Raw genomic sequence first — 14,259 nt, forward strand, 5'->3', positions numbered from 1 at the left:
AAGCCCTCTGGTGTCTTCAAAAAGTAAAAACTTGTCAATTTTATGATGCAAACATAAAGTAGACATATTGGAAATGTGAAAAAAAAAATTTTTATTTGGAATATCCATTTTCCTTACAAGCAGAGAGCTTCAAATTTAGAAAAAAGCTAAATTTTCAATTTTTTCATCAAATTTTGGGATTTTTCACCAAGAAAGGATGCAAGTTACCACAAAAATGTACCACCATGTTAAAGTAGAATATGTCACGAAAAAACAGTCTCAGAATCAGAATGATAAGTAAAAGCATTCCAGAGTTATTAATGTTTAAAGTGACAGTGGTCAGATGTGCAAAAAACACTCTGGTCCTAAGGTGTAAAATGGCCTGGTCCTTAAGGGGTTAAAGTGTACCTGTCATATCCTACAAAAAAAGGGTTACTCAGTACCTAATCCTGATCATGTACATATAACTTTTATGTGTCTAGGACCTATGTTTCTCTCACATATACCTTCTATCTGTTGCGCACTTGGTTTTCATCTTCTCTTGTAGAGTGTGCTTATCTGTCTCTTCTCTCACTTTACATGGCTCCTCCCTCCCTGCTGTGAGTCAACTGCAAAGCTGTTCATGCCGGCATCCGTTCAAATAGGTCTGCCACAGAAGAACATTGGTAATGTGATTTGCCTGTTATTGCTGTCTCTTGTGCTGGGTTTGGGCACCCTAAGGTTGGAAAGACTACATATGATGGCCCTGCAGTATAAGCCATTTCTCTTTACCCCCATTTTTGTGGAGTAGATACATATGAGAGAGCTGTGCCAATTACTGTTTCTTAATGATGCATAACTTAGAGACAGCTAAAAGATCTAAAATTACTGAAGCTGAAAACCTTGTGCAAAACAAAATGTGAGTCTGTCTGAAAACTTTAGCCCACGTCATGTGTGTAAGATGTTAGCAAGTTTGCAGATTTATTTTGTAAAGTGTTGCAGCATCAAGACCTGTTCAAACAGGCCAATTAGAGCCATGATGTATGTCAGGATTCGGCAGGCTGGAGGTGGATCCTCTGTGTCAGAGAGGGATTGGCGTGGACAGTGTCTGTGGACCGGTTCTAAGTTGCTACTGGTTTTCACCAGAGCCCGCCGCAAAGCGGGATGGTCTTGCAGCGGCAGTAGCAACCAGGTCGTATCCACCGGCAATGGCTCAACCTCTCTGACTGCTGAGATAGGCGCGGTACAAGGGATTAGACAAGAGCAAGGTCGGACGTAGCAGAAGGTCAGGGCAGACAGCAAGGATCGTAGTCAGGGGCAACGGCAAGAGGTCTGGAACACTGGCTAGGGATACACAAAGAACGCTTTCACTGGCACAATGGCAACAAGATCTGGCAAGGAAGTGCAGGGGAAGTGAGGTAATAAAGGGAAGGGCACAGGTGAACACACTAATTAAAAACCATGCGCCAATCAGTGGCGCACCAGCCCTTTAAATCGCAAAGACCCGGCGCGCGCGCCCTAGGGAGCGGGGCCGCGCACGCCGGGACAGCACAGACGGGGAGCGAGTCTGGTAATCGGGTCGGGATGCGCACCGCGAGCGGGCTCGTCCCGCATCGCGAATCGCATCCCGGCTAGGGACATTATAGCAGCGCACCCGGTCAGCGTGTCTGACCGGGGCGCTGCGAACAGGAGAACGCTCTGAGTGCTCCGGGGAGGAGCGGGGACCCGGAGTGCTCGGCGTAACAGTACCCCCCCCCCCTTGGGTCTCCCCCTCTTTTTAGAACCTGAAAATTTGTAGATAAGGTCCTTGTCAAGGATGTTGTCCTTGGGTTCCCATGACCTCTCCTCCGGGCCGCAATTCTCCCAATCTACAAGAATTTTTTTTTTACCTCTGACCGTCTTGGATGCCAGAATTTCTTTAACCGAGAAGATGTCAGAGGACCCGGAGACAGGAGTAGGAGCAACAACCTTAGGAGAGAAGCGGTTAAGGATAAGTGGTTTAAGGAGAGAGACATGAAAAGCATTAGGAATACGGAGAGAAGGAGAAAGAAGGAGTTTGTAGGAGACAGGGTTGATTTGGCATTTGATTTTAAAAGGTCCAAGATAACGTGGTCCCAGTTTATAACTGGGGACATGGAAGCGGATATACTTGGCGGAGAGCCGCACTTTGTCTCCAGGAGAAAAGACAGGAGGAGATCTTCTTTTTTTGTCGGCATGTTTCTTCATCCGGGATGAGGCCTGTATGAGGGCCCTCCAGAATTTCCACACAAATTGAACGCCTCTATCCGAGACAATATGCGTAGGAAGCCCGTGAAGGCGAAAAATGTGCACAAATAATTGTTTCGCCAACTGTGGCGCAGAAGGAAGACCTGGAAGAGGAATAAAATGTGCCATCTTGGAGAAACTATCAACGACCACCCAAATAACTGTGTTGCCATGGGATAAAGGTAAGTCTGTAATAAAGTTCATAGCAATCTGAGACCATGGTAGCTCAGGAACAGGCAGAGGATGGAGGAGACCGGCAGGCTTCTGGCGAGGAGTCTTGTCCCGGGCACAGACTGTACAAGCCCGAACAAAATCAGCAACATCTGCTTCCAGGGTAGGCCACCAATAAAAACGAGAGATGAGCTGGACAGATTTTTTGACGCCAGCATGGCCGGCGAGGTGTGAGGAGTGTCCCCACCTGAGAATCCTGAGACGCTGGTGTGGAGGGACGAACGTCTTTCCAGGAGGCGTTTGTCTGATGGAAGCTGGGGAAGCAGAGATCAGACAGCCAGGAGGAATAATGTGTTGCAGGGAGGCTTCCATTTCAGAGGCATCCGAGGAACGAGAGAGGGCGTCAGCCCTAATGTTCTTGTCAGCAAGGCAAAAATGAATCTCAAAGTTAAAACGGGCAAAGAACAACGACCACCTAGCCTGGCGAGGGTTCAGCTGTTGGGCAGACTGAAGATAAGAGAGATTCTTGTGATCAGTGTATATAATAACTGGGTATTTGGACCCCTCCAGCAGGTTCCTCCATTCCTCGAGGGCCAGTTTTATGGCCAGTAGTTCTCGATCACCAATGGAGTAGTTTTTCTCCGCAGGAGAGAAGGTCCTAGAAAAGAAACCACAAGTAACACCATGTCCAGAAGAATTTTTCTGTAGGAGTACAGCTGCAGCTCCCACTGAGGAGGCAACTACATTCCAGTGAGAAGGGTTTAGATGGATCAGGTCTGGAGAGTACGGGAGCAGAAGAAAAGTCAGTTTTTAGATGGTTGAACGCCTCTTCCGCTTGAGGAGGCCAGGACTTAGGGTTGGCGTTTTTCTTGGTTAAGGCCACAATTGGGGCCACAATGGTGGAAAAATGTGGAATAAATTGTCTGTAGTAATTGGCAAACCCCAAGAAACGTTGGAAAGCTCGGAGTCCGGAGGGGCGTGGCCAATCCAACACGGCTGATAGTTTGTCCGGGTCCATTTGGAGTCCCTGGCCAGAGACTAAATATCCTAGGAAGGGAAGAGATTGGCATTCAAAGAGACATTTCTCCATCTTGGCATATAACTGATTGTCCCGGAGTCTCTGAAGAACCTTGCGGACATGCCCGCGGTGTTCTTCTAGGTTAGAAGAAAAAATCAAAATATCGTCCAGGTAGACCACAACACAGGTATATAATAAATCACGAAAAATTTCATTTACAAAGTCCTGGAAGACGGCAGGGGCGTTGCAAAGCCCAAAGGGCATAACCAGATATTCAAAGTGTCCATCTCTGGTGTTAAACGCGGTCTTCCACTCGTCCCCCTTCCCTGATGTGGATGAGATTATATGCACCTCTTAAATCCAATTTGGTAAAGATGTTGGTGCCACGTAGGCGGTCAAAGAGTTCCGAGATAAGAGGCAGGGGATAGTGTTTTTTTATAGTGATTTTATTAAGACCGCGGTAATCAATGCATGGTTGTAAGGAACCGTCTTTTTTGGAGACAAAGAAGAACCCTGTTCCTGCAGGGGAGGAAGACTTGCGGATAAATCCCCTTTTTAAATTTTCTTGGATGTACTCCGTCATGGCTTGTGTTTCCGGAGCAGACAGAGGATAGATTCTGCCCCGGGGTGGAGTAGTACCAGGGAGAAGATCAATAGGACAGTCATAAGGCCTGTGAGGAGGCAAAGTCTCTGCTTGTTTTTTGCAAAAAACATCAGCATAGTCCAGATAGGCCTTAGGGAGACCTGGTATCGGAGGAGTCATAGGGTTTTGACTGGCAGGACTGGGAGCAGACATAAGGCATTTTTTGTGGCAAGAAGTACCCCAGTTCTTGATTTCCCCGGTGGTCCAGTCAAGGGTAGGGGAATGGCGTTGAAGCCAAGGTAGTCCAAGAAGAATTTCAGAAGTACAGTTAGAGAGGACCAAAAATTCAATCTTTTCATGATGGGGTCCAATGCACATTAAGAGGGGTTCTGTGCGGTAACGCACAGTACAGTCCAATCTTTCACCATTAACAGAGGCAATGTAGAGGGGTCTGGCGAGACTGGTCACTGGGATGTTGAACCTGTTAACGAAAGAGGCCAAAATAAAATTTCTTGCAGATCCAGAATCCAAGAAGGCCACAGCTGAGAAGGAGAAGTTAGAAGAAGAAATCCGCACAGGCACAGTAAGACGTGGAGAAGCAGAGTTCACACCTAGAGCTGTCTCACCTTTGTGCGGAATCGGAGTGCGTCTTTCCTGACGAGGAGGTCGGATAGGACAATCCTTCAAGAAGTGTTCGGTACTGGCACAGTACAGGCATAGGTTCTCATTGCGGCGGCGTGTCCTCTCTTGAGGTGTCAGGCGAGACCGGTCTACTTGCATAGCCTCAACGGCAGAAGGCACAGGAACAGATTGCAGTGGACAAGAGGAGAGAGGAGCCGGGGAGAAAAACCGCCTTGTGCAAACAAAGTCCATATCCTGGTGGAGCTCCTGACGTCTTTCGGAAAAACGCATGTCAATGCGGGTGGCCAAATGAATAAGTTCATGCAAGTTGGCAGGGATTTCTCGTGCGGCCAGCACATCTTTGATGTTACTGGATAGGCCTTTTTTGAAGGTCGCGCAGAGGGCCTCCTTATTCCAGGACAATTCGGAGGTGAGAGTACGGAATTGGATGGCGTACTCGCCTACAGAAGAATTACCCTGGACCAGGTTCAGCAGGGCAGTCTCGGCAGAAGAGGCTCGGGCTGGTTCCTCGAAGACACTTCGAATCTCCGCGAAGAAAGAGTGTACAGAGGCAGTGACAGGATCATTGCGGTCCCAGAGCGGTGTGGCCCATGACAGGGCTTTCCCAGACAGAAGGCTGACCACGAAAGCCACCTTTGACCTTTCAGTTGGAAATTGGTCCGACATCATCTCCAAATGCAGGGAACATTGCGAGAGAAAACCACGGCAAAGTTTAGAGTCCCCATCAAACTTGTCCGGCAATGATAAACGGAGGCTGGATGCGGCCACTCGCTGCTGCGGAGGTGCAGGAGCTGGCGGAGGAGATGGTTGCTGAAGCTGTGGTAGAAGCTGCTGTAGCATCACAGTCAGTTGAGACAGCTGGTGGCCTTGTTGCGCTATCTGTTGCAACTGCTGGGCGACCACCGTGGTGAGGTCAGCGACAACTGGCAGCGGGACCTCAGCGGGATCCATGGCCGGATCTACTGTCAGGATTTGGCAGGCTAGAGGTGGATCCTCTGTGTCAGAGAGGGATTGGCGTGGACCGTGTCGGTGGACCGGTTCTAAGTTGCTACTGGTTTTCACCAGAGCCTGCCGCAAAGCGGGATGGTCTTGCAGCGGCGGTAGCAACCAGGTCGTATCCACCGGCAACGGCTCAACCTCTCTGACTGCTGAGATAGGCGCGGTACAAGGGATTAGACAAGAGCAAGGTCGGACGTAGCAGAAGGTCAGGGCAGGCAGCAAGGATCGTAGTCAGGGGCAACGGCAAGAGGTCTGGAACACTGGCTAGGGATACACAAAGAACGCTTTCACTGGCACAATGGCAACAAGATCTGGCAAGGAAGTGCAGGGGAAGTGAGGTAATAAAGGGAAGTGCACAGGTGAACACACTAATTAAAAACCATGCGCCAATCAGTGGCGCACCGGCCCTTTAAATCGCAAAGACCTGGCGCGCGCGCCCTAGGGAGCGGGGCCTCGCACGCCGGGACAGCACAGACGGGGAGTGAGTCTGGTAAGCGGGTCGGGATGCGCACCGCGAGCGGGCTCGTCCCGCATCGCGAATCGCATTCCAGCTAGGGACATTATCACAGCGCACCCGGTCAGCGGGTCTGACCGGGGCGCTGCGAACAGGAGAACGCTGTGAGCGCTCCGGGGAGGAGCGCGGACCCGGAGGGCTCGGCGTAACAATGTACTTACCGATAATTGGCCAAAGATCACTAATAATCCATAAAACAATTGTTTATCCTTGTTTATGACCAATCATGCCATATAATTTAGGAAATCAGTCAGATGGGCATGAACTTTATTTTAATAATTGAAGTCATGGGTGGGAACAAATCTGGAGGAGGTGATTAGATACGCCGAACCTGCTGACCCTCATACTGCTGCAGGTACTGGTGCTCAGTGAGGAGGGTGTGCTGCAGGTGACACACACTCCATTCATTTCCATGGGAGCACTGAAAGACCTGAGTACAGCGTCCCGGAATCATTGGCTCTCTCATAGAAATGAATGGGGCATGTGCCCTCTAATGGTAGACGACACACACTCTTCACTGTGAGAGCCGGGGGTCGACACGCCCCGTTCCTGGGGACTGCTGGAGTGCCCAGCAGGAGATTGCGGGCGTCCAGCGGTCAGGCCCTCCCATGATCAGACACTCATCCCTTATCCTTTGGATAGGGGATAAGTGTTCCTGCACTGGGGTACTCCTTTGAAGGGAATCAGTCAGCTCATTTATATAACATAAGCTGCAGACATCATCTGACAGATAACAGGACCATGATAGAAAACATACATTTATTAGTGTTGATTAGTGTTGCTCGCGAATATTCGCAATTCGAATATTATTCGCGAATATCGCATATTCGCGAATTCGCGAATTTCGCAAATATAGCGCTATATATTCGTAATTACGAATTTTCATATTTTTATTTTTTTTTTCTTCACAGTACACATCACAGTGATCACCCCTCTCTGCTTCCAGCTTGTGTGGTGTAAAGAAGGCTCTAATACTACTGTGTGAGACTGGCGTGCGAAATTTCGCATATGCGAAAATTAGTGTATGCTAATTTTCACATATGCGAATTTTCGAGTATGCGAATTTCCTATATGCTAATTTTCACATATGTTAATTTTCGCATACGCGAAATTTCGCATATGCGAAAATAAAACGAAAATATAACGAATATGCGAATATTCGCGAATATATGACGAATATTCGTCCATATATTCGCGAATATTCGCAAATTCGAATATGGCCTATGCCGCTCAACACTAGTGTTGATGGGATTGTCACAATTTATATAATTTTCTCCCTTGCCTTGTGTCAAGAATGCGGGGGTGAGCAGAGGTACTCTGGGGGAAAACATTTTTTTTTTTAAATCAACTGGTGCCAGCAAGTTAAACAGATTTGTAAATCACTTCTATATGAAAATCTTAATCCTTCCAGCACTTATGAGTTGCTGTATGCTACAGAAGAAATTATTTTCCTTTTGGATTTCTTTTTTGTCTGACCACAGTGCTCTCTGCTGACACAGCTTTCCATATCAGGAACTGTCCAGAGCAGGATAGGTTTGCTATGGGGATTTGTTCCTGCTCTGGACAGTTCCTGACATAGAGATGTCAGCAGAGAGCACTGTGGTCAGACAGAAAAGAAATCCGAAAAGAACATCATGTGGCGCATACAGCAGCTGTAAAGTACTGGAGGGGTTAAGATTTTTAAATAGAAGTCATTTACAAATCTGTTTAACTTTCTGGAACCAGTTGATTTAAAAAAAAAAAAAAAAAGGGGTTTCCACCTGAGTAACCCTTTAAGCTGAGGGAGAAAATCATCACTTTATAAGCTGTGGCAACCCATGAACACTAATAAAGTTTGATATTGACTTGATGTGACATGATGTGACAAAGCGATATTTGTATAAATCTACAATAAAACCTTTTTATCTGTTTTTTTGTTTTGGTGAATATGTCCTTTAAAGCAGAGATTTGTGCAGGAATCTTCTGGGCTGAAATCCCTCTGAAGGCAATTCTTTTAGCCAACAATCGGGTAACATCTGTCACTGTCAGATAAAGTATAAATGCTATGAACCGCACAGCGCCCCCGTGAGGACTCTATGGGGGCAGCACTACACGTCTAGCATAAGACGCACGCTCTCGGGTGACGTCAGCAGCACGTGATATTTTCCTTGGCAGAACAGCGTGCCGGAAGTGAAGGCAGAGGCGGTGCGCGAGACGCTGTCTCTCCCCTCTCTCTCTGGCCAACGCTCCACGTTCCCCAATGGGAGGAGAGGGGCGGGGCTACCGGCTTTTCGTCCAATCGGAGCTCACCACGACCAGCGCTCAACTTACTGGGAACTAGTTGAAGTGGAGCCGGTGTGTCCCTGTCATAGTGTATAGGAGAGAAGCGGCTCGTAGTGCAGCATGGTGGCCCCCAGCGCCTGTGCCCACCAGCTCCTGTCCTTCTTCCCCTTTCTGCTTGTCCTGTTTGATCTGCAGTATGAAGGTAAGAGGAGGGGCTCTGCCCGCACAGCACTGGGCCACGGCAAGGTGTTATCCATGGGCTGGTGCTGTGCTCTGTCATGACAGCCTGTGCCAGTGGGCAAGAAGCATGGTTAGCCAACAGCTGGAGGCACACAGGTCGGGAAACCCTGCACTCTGAGAAGAAGTAGATAAAACAGATCTAGAAATGCAATACTGGATCACAGCTGAGCACCTGGGGTGTGTGTGTGTGTGTGTGTGTGTGTGTGTATATATATATATATATATATATATATATATATATATGTGTATGTATATATAGTGTGTGTGTGTGTGTGTGTGTGTGTGTATATATATATATATATATATATATATATATATATATATATATATATGTGTATGTATATATAGTGTGTGTGTGTGTGTACACACACACACACACACACACACACACACATATATTGCATGATACAAGGAAGATGAGGACACTGTTCATACAGAACATTATTAATCCTGACAGCTCATATGATTCAGAGCGGCTGTCACAATCCTCTGTATTGGAAACAGTCAGCAGCTTGTCATCACCATAACAAAGTGTTTCCCAAGCAGTGTGCCTCCAGCTGTTGCAAAACTACAACTCCCAGCATGCCCGGACAGCCGAAGGCTGTCCGGGCATGCTGGGAGTTGTAGTTTTGCAACAGCTGGAGGCACACTGCTTGGGAAACACTGCCATAACAGTGTGAAGAGTGCCCAGTGTACGCCCACTAGTATACCAGTGTACCCACACTTTAGTCACTAGGTTCCACTTTACCCCTTTGGTTCTTGCATGTAACAGGTTCCGAGCTGCAATATTTTTTCTGTTCCAAAAACTTAAAGGGGTACTCGCGTGGAAAACTTATTTTATTTTTTTTCTAAATCAACTGGTGCCAGAAAGTTAAATGGATTTGTAAATTACTTCTATTAAAAAAATCTTTATCCTTCCAGTACTTTTTATGGGCTATATACTACAGAGGAAATGCTTTTCTTTTTGGATTTCTCTGATGTCATGACCACAGTGCTCTCTGTTGTCTATTTTAGGAACTGTCCAGAGCAGCATATGTTTGCTATGGGGATTTTCTCCTGCTCTGGTCAGCAGAGAGCACTGTGGTCATGACATCAGAGAAATCCAAAAAGAAAAGCATTTCCTCTGTAGTATACAGCCCACAAAATGTATTGGAAGGATTAAGATTTTTAATAGAAGTCATTTAATAATCTGTTTAACTTTCTGGCACCAGTTGATTTAAAAATAAATAAATAATAATAATAATAATTAATAATAATTAATTAAAAAAAAAAAAAACTTTCCACGGGAGTACCCCTTTAAATGGTTACTGTCAGATTCAAAAATGTTTTATATGTTGTGCATCTTGGAAAAACATTAACCTTTCTAATATACTTCATGACTTTTTTTTTTTTTTTTTTCCTTTTTATAGAAATCATGGCTTTGTCCAAGCTGAAACACGGGCCTGGACAGAGTCCAGTAATGATTTCAGCTCTGAGGTCAATAGAATTGTGAATGCAATTCTGGCCTTATAATACAGTACAGGATAAGTGATGCAATATATGTACAGTTACTCTGCTTATGTTGCCTTATATGTCAACCACTGACTTGCAGGTGTCCGGATGCCGTATGTGCAGTCACACTTCTGTAGCTCCTAACCTATACAATGGCCCTGCTTCTTTTAGTTGCCTGTTCTACATCCTTTTTTCTTATAGCAGCCTCTTTACAGGGGTACTCCCGTGGAAAACCTTTTTTTATTTTATTTTATTTTTTTTTAAATCAACTGGTGCCAGAAAGTTAAACAGATTTGTAAATTAGAAGAAAAGGAAAAAAGGTGCAAGTGCAGCTCACAATTAATGTGTAGACACTACCTGAGGTCAACAGGGCATGCAACTATACCACAGCTGCAAAAAGATAACGAAATCTGTATAGAGAAATATTGCCCGGACCTTCCAAGGTAGTGTGATTTGATTGAATAGACAATAGATAACTGGGTCGTACTCCAATAATAATTCAATGGTTATTTATTAAAATGTATAGTGCATTACTCCTCACAGGGCCCTTGTGAGAAAAAACACAAATAATAGATATACAAAATTAAATATACAGGATTAAACGATCTTAAAATGTAAAAATATTATAAAAATATATATCACTGGCATAGAAAATAGCTCTATGTGGACGAATTCATATAACGTCTTTAGGGTATTGTGAAGATATAGTATAAATGTCCTTTTGTGTAGCAATAATAAATCAAAGTGGATACTCTGTTACCGGTCCTGGATGATGTGGCTCTGTCAGCTCCCGTGCCCAGATAGCAGTCAGCGGTCTTAGATAGTACTGTGGCTTTAGCTCTCAAGGTCCAGGTGTTATGCGGTAGTGGTCGTCCCAGGCTGGTGGCACTGGCAGGCGCCGATGGTGAATTCGCCGGGAGGCCGTGCGCAAGCAAGCGCCGATGGAAGATTTGTCAGGAGACCAAGCGCTGGCAGGCGCTGATGGTATCGATCTCCTCACCGCTGGACTTGGAAGCCGGAGACTACACGCTGGATAGATGGAGCTTGCCTCGTGTAGATGGCGTGTGACGTCAGCTTGAGCCGGAGTTGACCAGGTAAAATCAGGACCGGACACTAGTCTAGATCGACTAGTGCGTAGGAGATCCACAATGTGATGAATTTGCTCCGTGAGCTATAGCTTAAGTTCATGAAGAGCATAAATGCCAGTGAGCAAGATTAATGTACAGGACTAGACGCGTTTCAGGGTTCTCAAATACGACCCTTTCCTCAGTAGTCATGATGGTTAGAAACAATGTTTGTCTATTTATAGGAGTACGAATCCCATGATTCAACAGTATTCTAAGTAATAACAAAAACATGAAATGGATAGTCAAAAGGAATTCCCTAGAGAGCAAAAGTAGATGGTTGTATATGTGAATACCGTCAGAAGACGGGAAATGGACATATTGGATTACGTGTATAGGTGAAACTGACTAAACTACTTGTGGGATTGCAATTGAATATCTTTCCCACAATTGCAATGAAAGTAAACACTATTAGTGAAATGAAAATATAAATAAAACATACAAATAAAAGTAAAATTAAAAATAAAAATAAAGATAAAAATAAATATAAAAATGAACATAAAAAATGAATAAAAATGGAAAAGAAATTAAATAAAAATTAAAAATTAAATAAAAATTAAATGAAAAATAAAAAATAAATAAATCAGTAATAAGAAAATATAAAGAATGAAAATAAAAAATAAAAATGGAAATAAAATAGATAAGTGTAAAATGAAATGAAAATGAAAATGTATAAGTAAGATGTCATTGTGGAGGATGGAGTCAGTCCATGGGGCACCCCCCCAAAAACACTACAGGGGTGATCCCATGGGCCAAGTGCATCCCCTACAGTAAATCCGTAGGGGATGCACTTGGCCCATGGGATCACCCCTGTAGTGTTTTTGGGGGGGGGTGCCCCATGGACTGACTCCATCCTCCACAATGACATCTTACTTATACATTTTCATTTTATTTTACACTTATCTATTTTTCCATTTTTATTTTTTATTTTCATTCTTTATATTTTCTTATTACTGATTTATTTATTCATTTTTTATTTTTCATTTAATTTCATTTAATTTTTATTTAATTTTTATTTAATTTCTTTTCCATTTTTATTCATTTTTTATGTTCATTTTTATATTTATTTTTATCTTTATTTTTATTTTTAATTTTACTTTTATTTGTATGTTTTATTTATATTTTCATTTCACTAATAGTGTTTACTTTCATTGCAATTGTGGGAAAGATATTCAATTGCAATCCCACAAGTAGTTTAGTCAGTTTCACCTATACACGTAATCCAATATGTCCATTTCCCGTCTTCTGACGGTATTCACATATACAACCATCTACTTTTGCTCTCTAGGGAATTCCTTTTGACTATCCATTTCATGTTTTTGTTATTACTTAGAATACTGTTGAATCATGGGATTCGTACTCCTATAAATAGACAAACATTGTTTCTAACCATCATGACTACTGAGGAAAGGGTCGTATTTGAGAACCCTGAAACGCGTCTAGTCCTGTACATTAATCTTGCTCACTGGCATTTATGCTCTTCATGAACTTAAGCTATAGCTCACGGAGCAAATTCATCACATTGTGGATCTCCTACGCACTAGTCGATCTAGACTAGTGTCCGGTCCTGATTTTACCTGGTCAACTCCGGCTCAAGCTGACGTCACACGCCATCTACACGAGGCAAGCTCCATCTATCCAGCGTGTAGTCTCCGGCTTCCAAGTCCAGCGGTGAGGAGATCGATACCATCAGCGCCTGCCAGCGCTTGGTCTCCTGACAAATCTTCCATCGGCGCTTGCTTGCGCACGGCCTCCCGGCGAATTCACCATCGGCGCCTGCCAGTGCCACCAGCCTGGGACGACCACTACCGCATAACACCTGGAGCTTGAGAGTTAAAGCCACAGTACTATCTAAGACCGCTGACTGCTATCTGGGCACGGGAGCTGACAGAGCCACATCATCCAGGACCGGTAACAGAGTATCCACTTTGATTTATTATTGCTACACAAAAGGACATTTATACTATATCTTCACAATACCCTAAAGACGTTATATGAATTCGTCCACATAGAGCTATTTTCTATGCCAGTGATATATATTTTTATAATATTTTTACATTTTAAGATCGTTTAATCCTGTATATTTAATTTTGTATATCTATTATATGTGTTTTTTCTCACAAGGGCCCTGTGAGGAGTAATGCACTATACATTTTAATAAATAACCATTGAATTATTATTGGAGTACGACCCAGTTATCTATTGTCTATTCAATCAAATCACACTACCTTGGAAGGTCCGGGCAATATTTCTCTATACAGATTTGTAAATTACTTCTATTAAAAAATCTTAATCCTTCCAATACATTTTATAGGCTGTAAACTACAGAGGAAATGCTTTTTCTTTTTGGATTTCTCTGATGTCATGACCACTGTGCTCTCTGCTGACATCTGCTGTCCATTTTAGGAACTGTCCAGAGCAGCATATGTTTGCTTTGGGGATTTTCTCTTGCTCTGGACAATTCGAAAAATGGACAGCAGAGGTCAGCAGAGAGCACTGTGATCAGGACATCAGAGAAATCCAAAAAGAAAAGCATTTCTTCTGTAGTATGTAGCCCCTAAAAAGTACTGGAAGGATTTTTTAATAGAAGTAATTTACAAATCTGTTTAACTTTTCGGCACCAGTTGATTTAAAAAAAATAAAATAAAAAATAGTTTTCCACGGGAGTACCCCTTTAACGACGCAGGACGTATATTTACGTCCTGCACCGACTCCCGCGATATGAAGCGGGGTCGCGCTGCGACCCCGCATCACATTGCATCGGTCCCGGCGCTCATCAACGGCCGGGACCCGCGGCTAATACCACACATCGCCGATCGCGGCGATGTGTGGTATTAACCCTTTAGAAGCGGCGGTCAAAGCTGACCGCCGCTTCTAAAGCGAGAGTGAAAGTATCCCGGCTGCTCAGTCGGGCTATTCGGGACTGCCGCGGTCAAATCGCGGCGTCCCGAACAGCTTGCAGGTCACCGGGAGGGCCCTTACCTGCCTCCTC

At 44.5% G+C, this 14,259-nt stretch overlaps 1 protein-coding gene across 4 annotated transcripts in view; it reads left to right on the forward strand.

Annotated features, from left to right (window-relative positions):
* The window catches only part of DNAJC3 (DnaJ heat shock protein family (Hsp40) member C3), a 122,626-nt gene that overhangs the window by 47,698 nt on the left and 60,669 nt on the right, over window positions 1-14,259 (forward strand). Inside the window, exon 1 of one of the 4 annotated variants that reach the window (XM_056555600.1) lies at window positions 8,298-8,614. The exons of the other annotated variants lie outside the window; for them this stretch is intronic. Coding sequence (XP_056411575.1) covers window positions 8,533-8,614 — 82 coding nt within the window. The 5' untranslated portion in view covers window positions 8,298-8,532. Of the gene's footprint in view, window positions 1-8,297; window positions 8,615-14,259 lie in introns of those variants that run through there. 4 annotated transcript variants of the gene reach the window in all.

The sequence above is a fragment of the Hyla sarda genome, chromosome 2 (assembly GCF_029499605.1).
Source record: "Hyla sarda isolate aHylSar1 chromosome 2, aHylSar1.hap1, whole genome shotgun sequence".
NCBI classification, from domain to species: Eukaryota; Metazoa; Chordata; class Amphibia; order Anura; family Hylidae; genus Hyla; species Hyla sarda.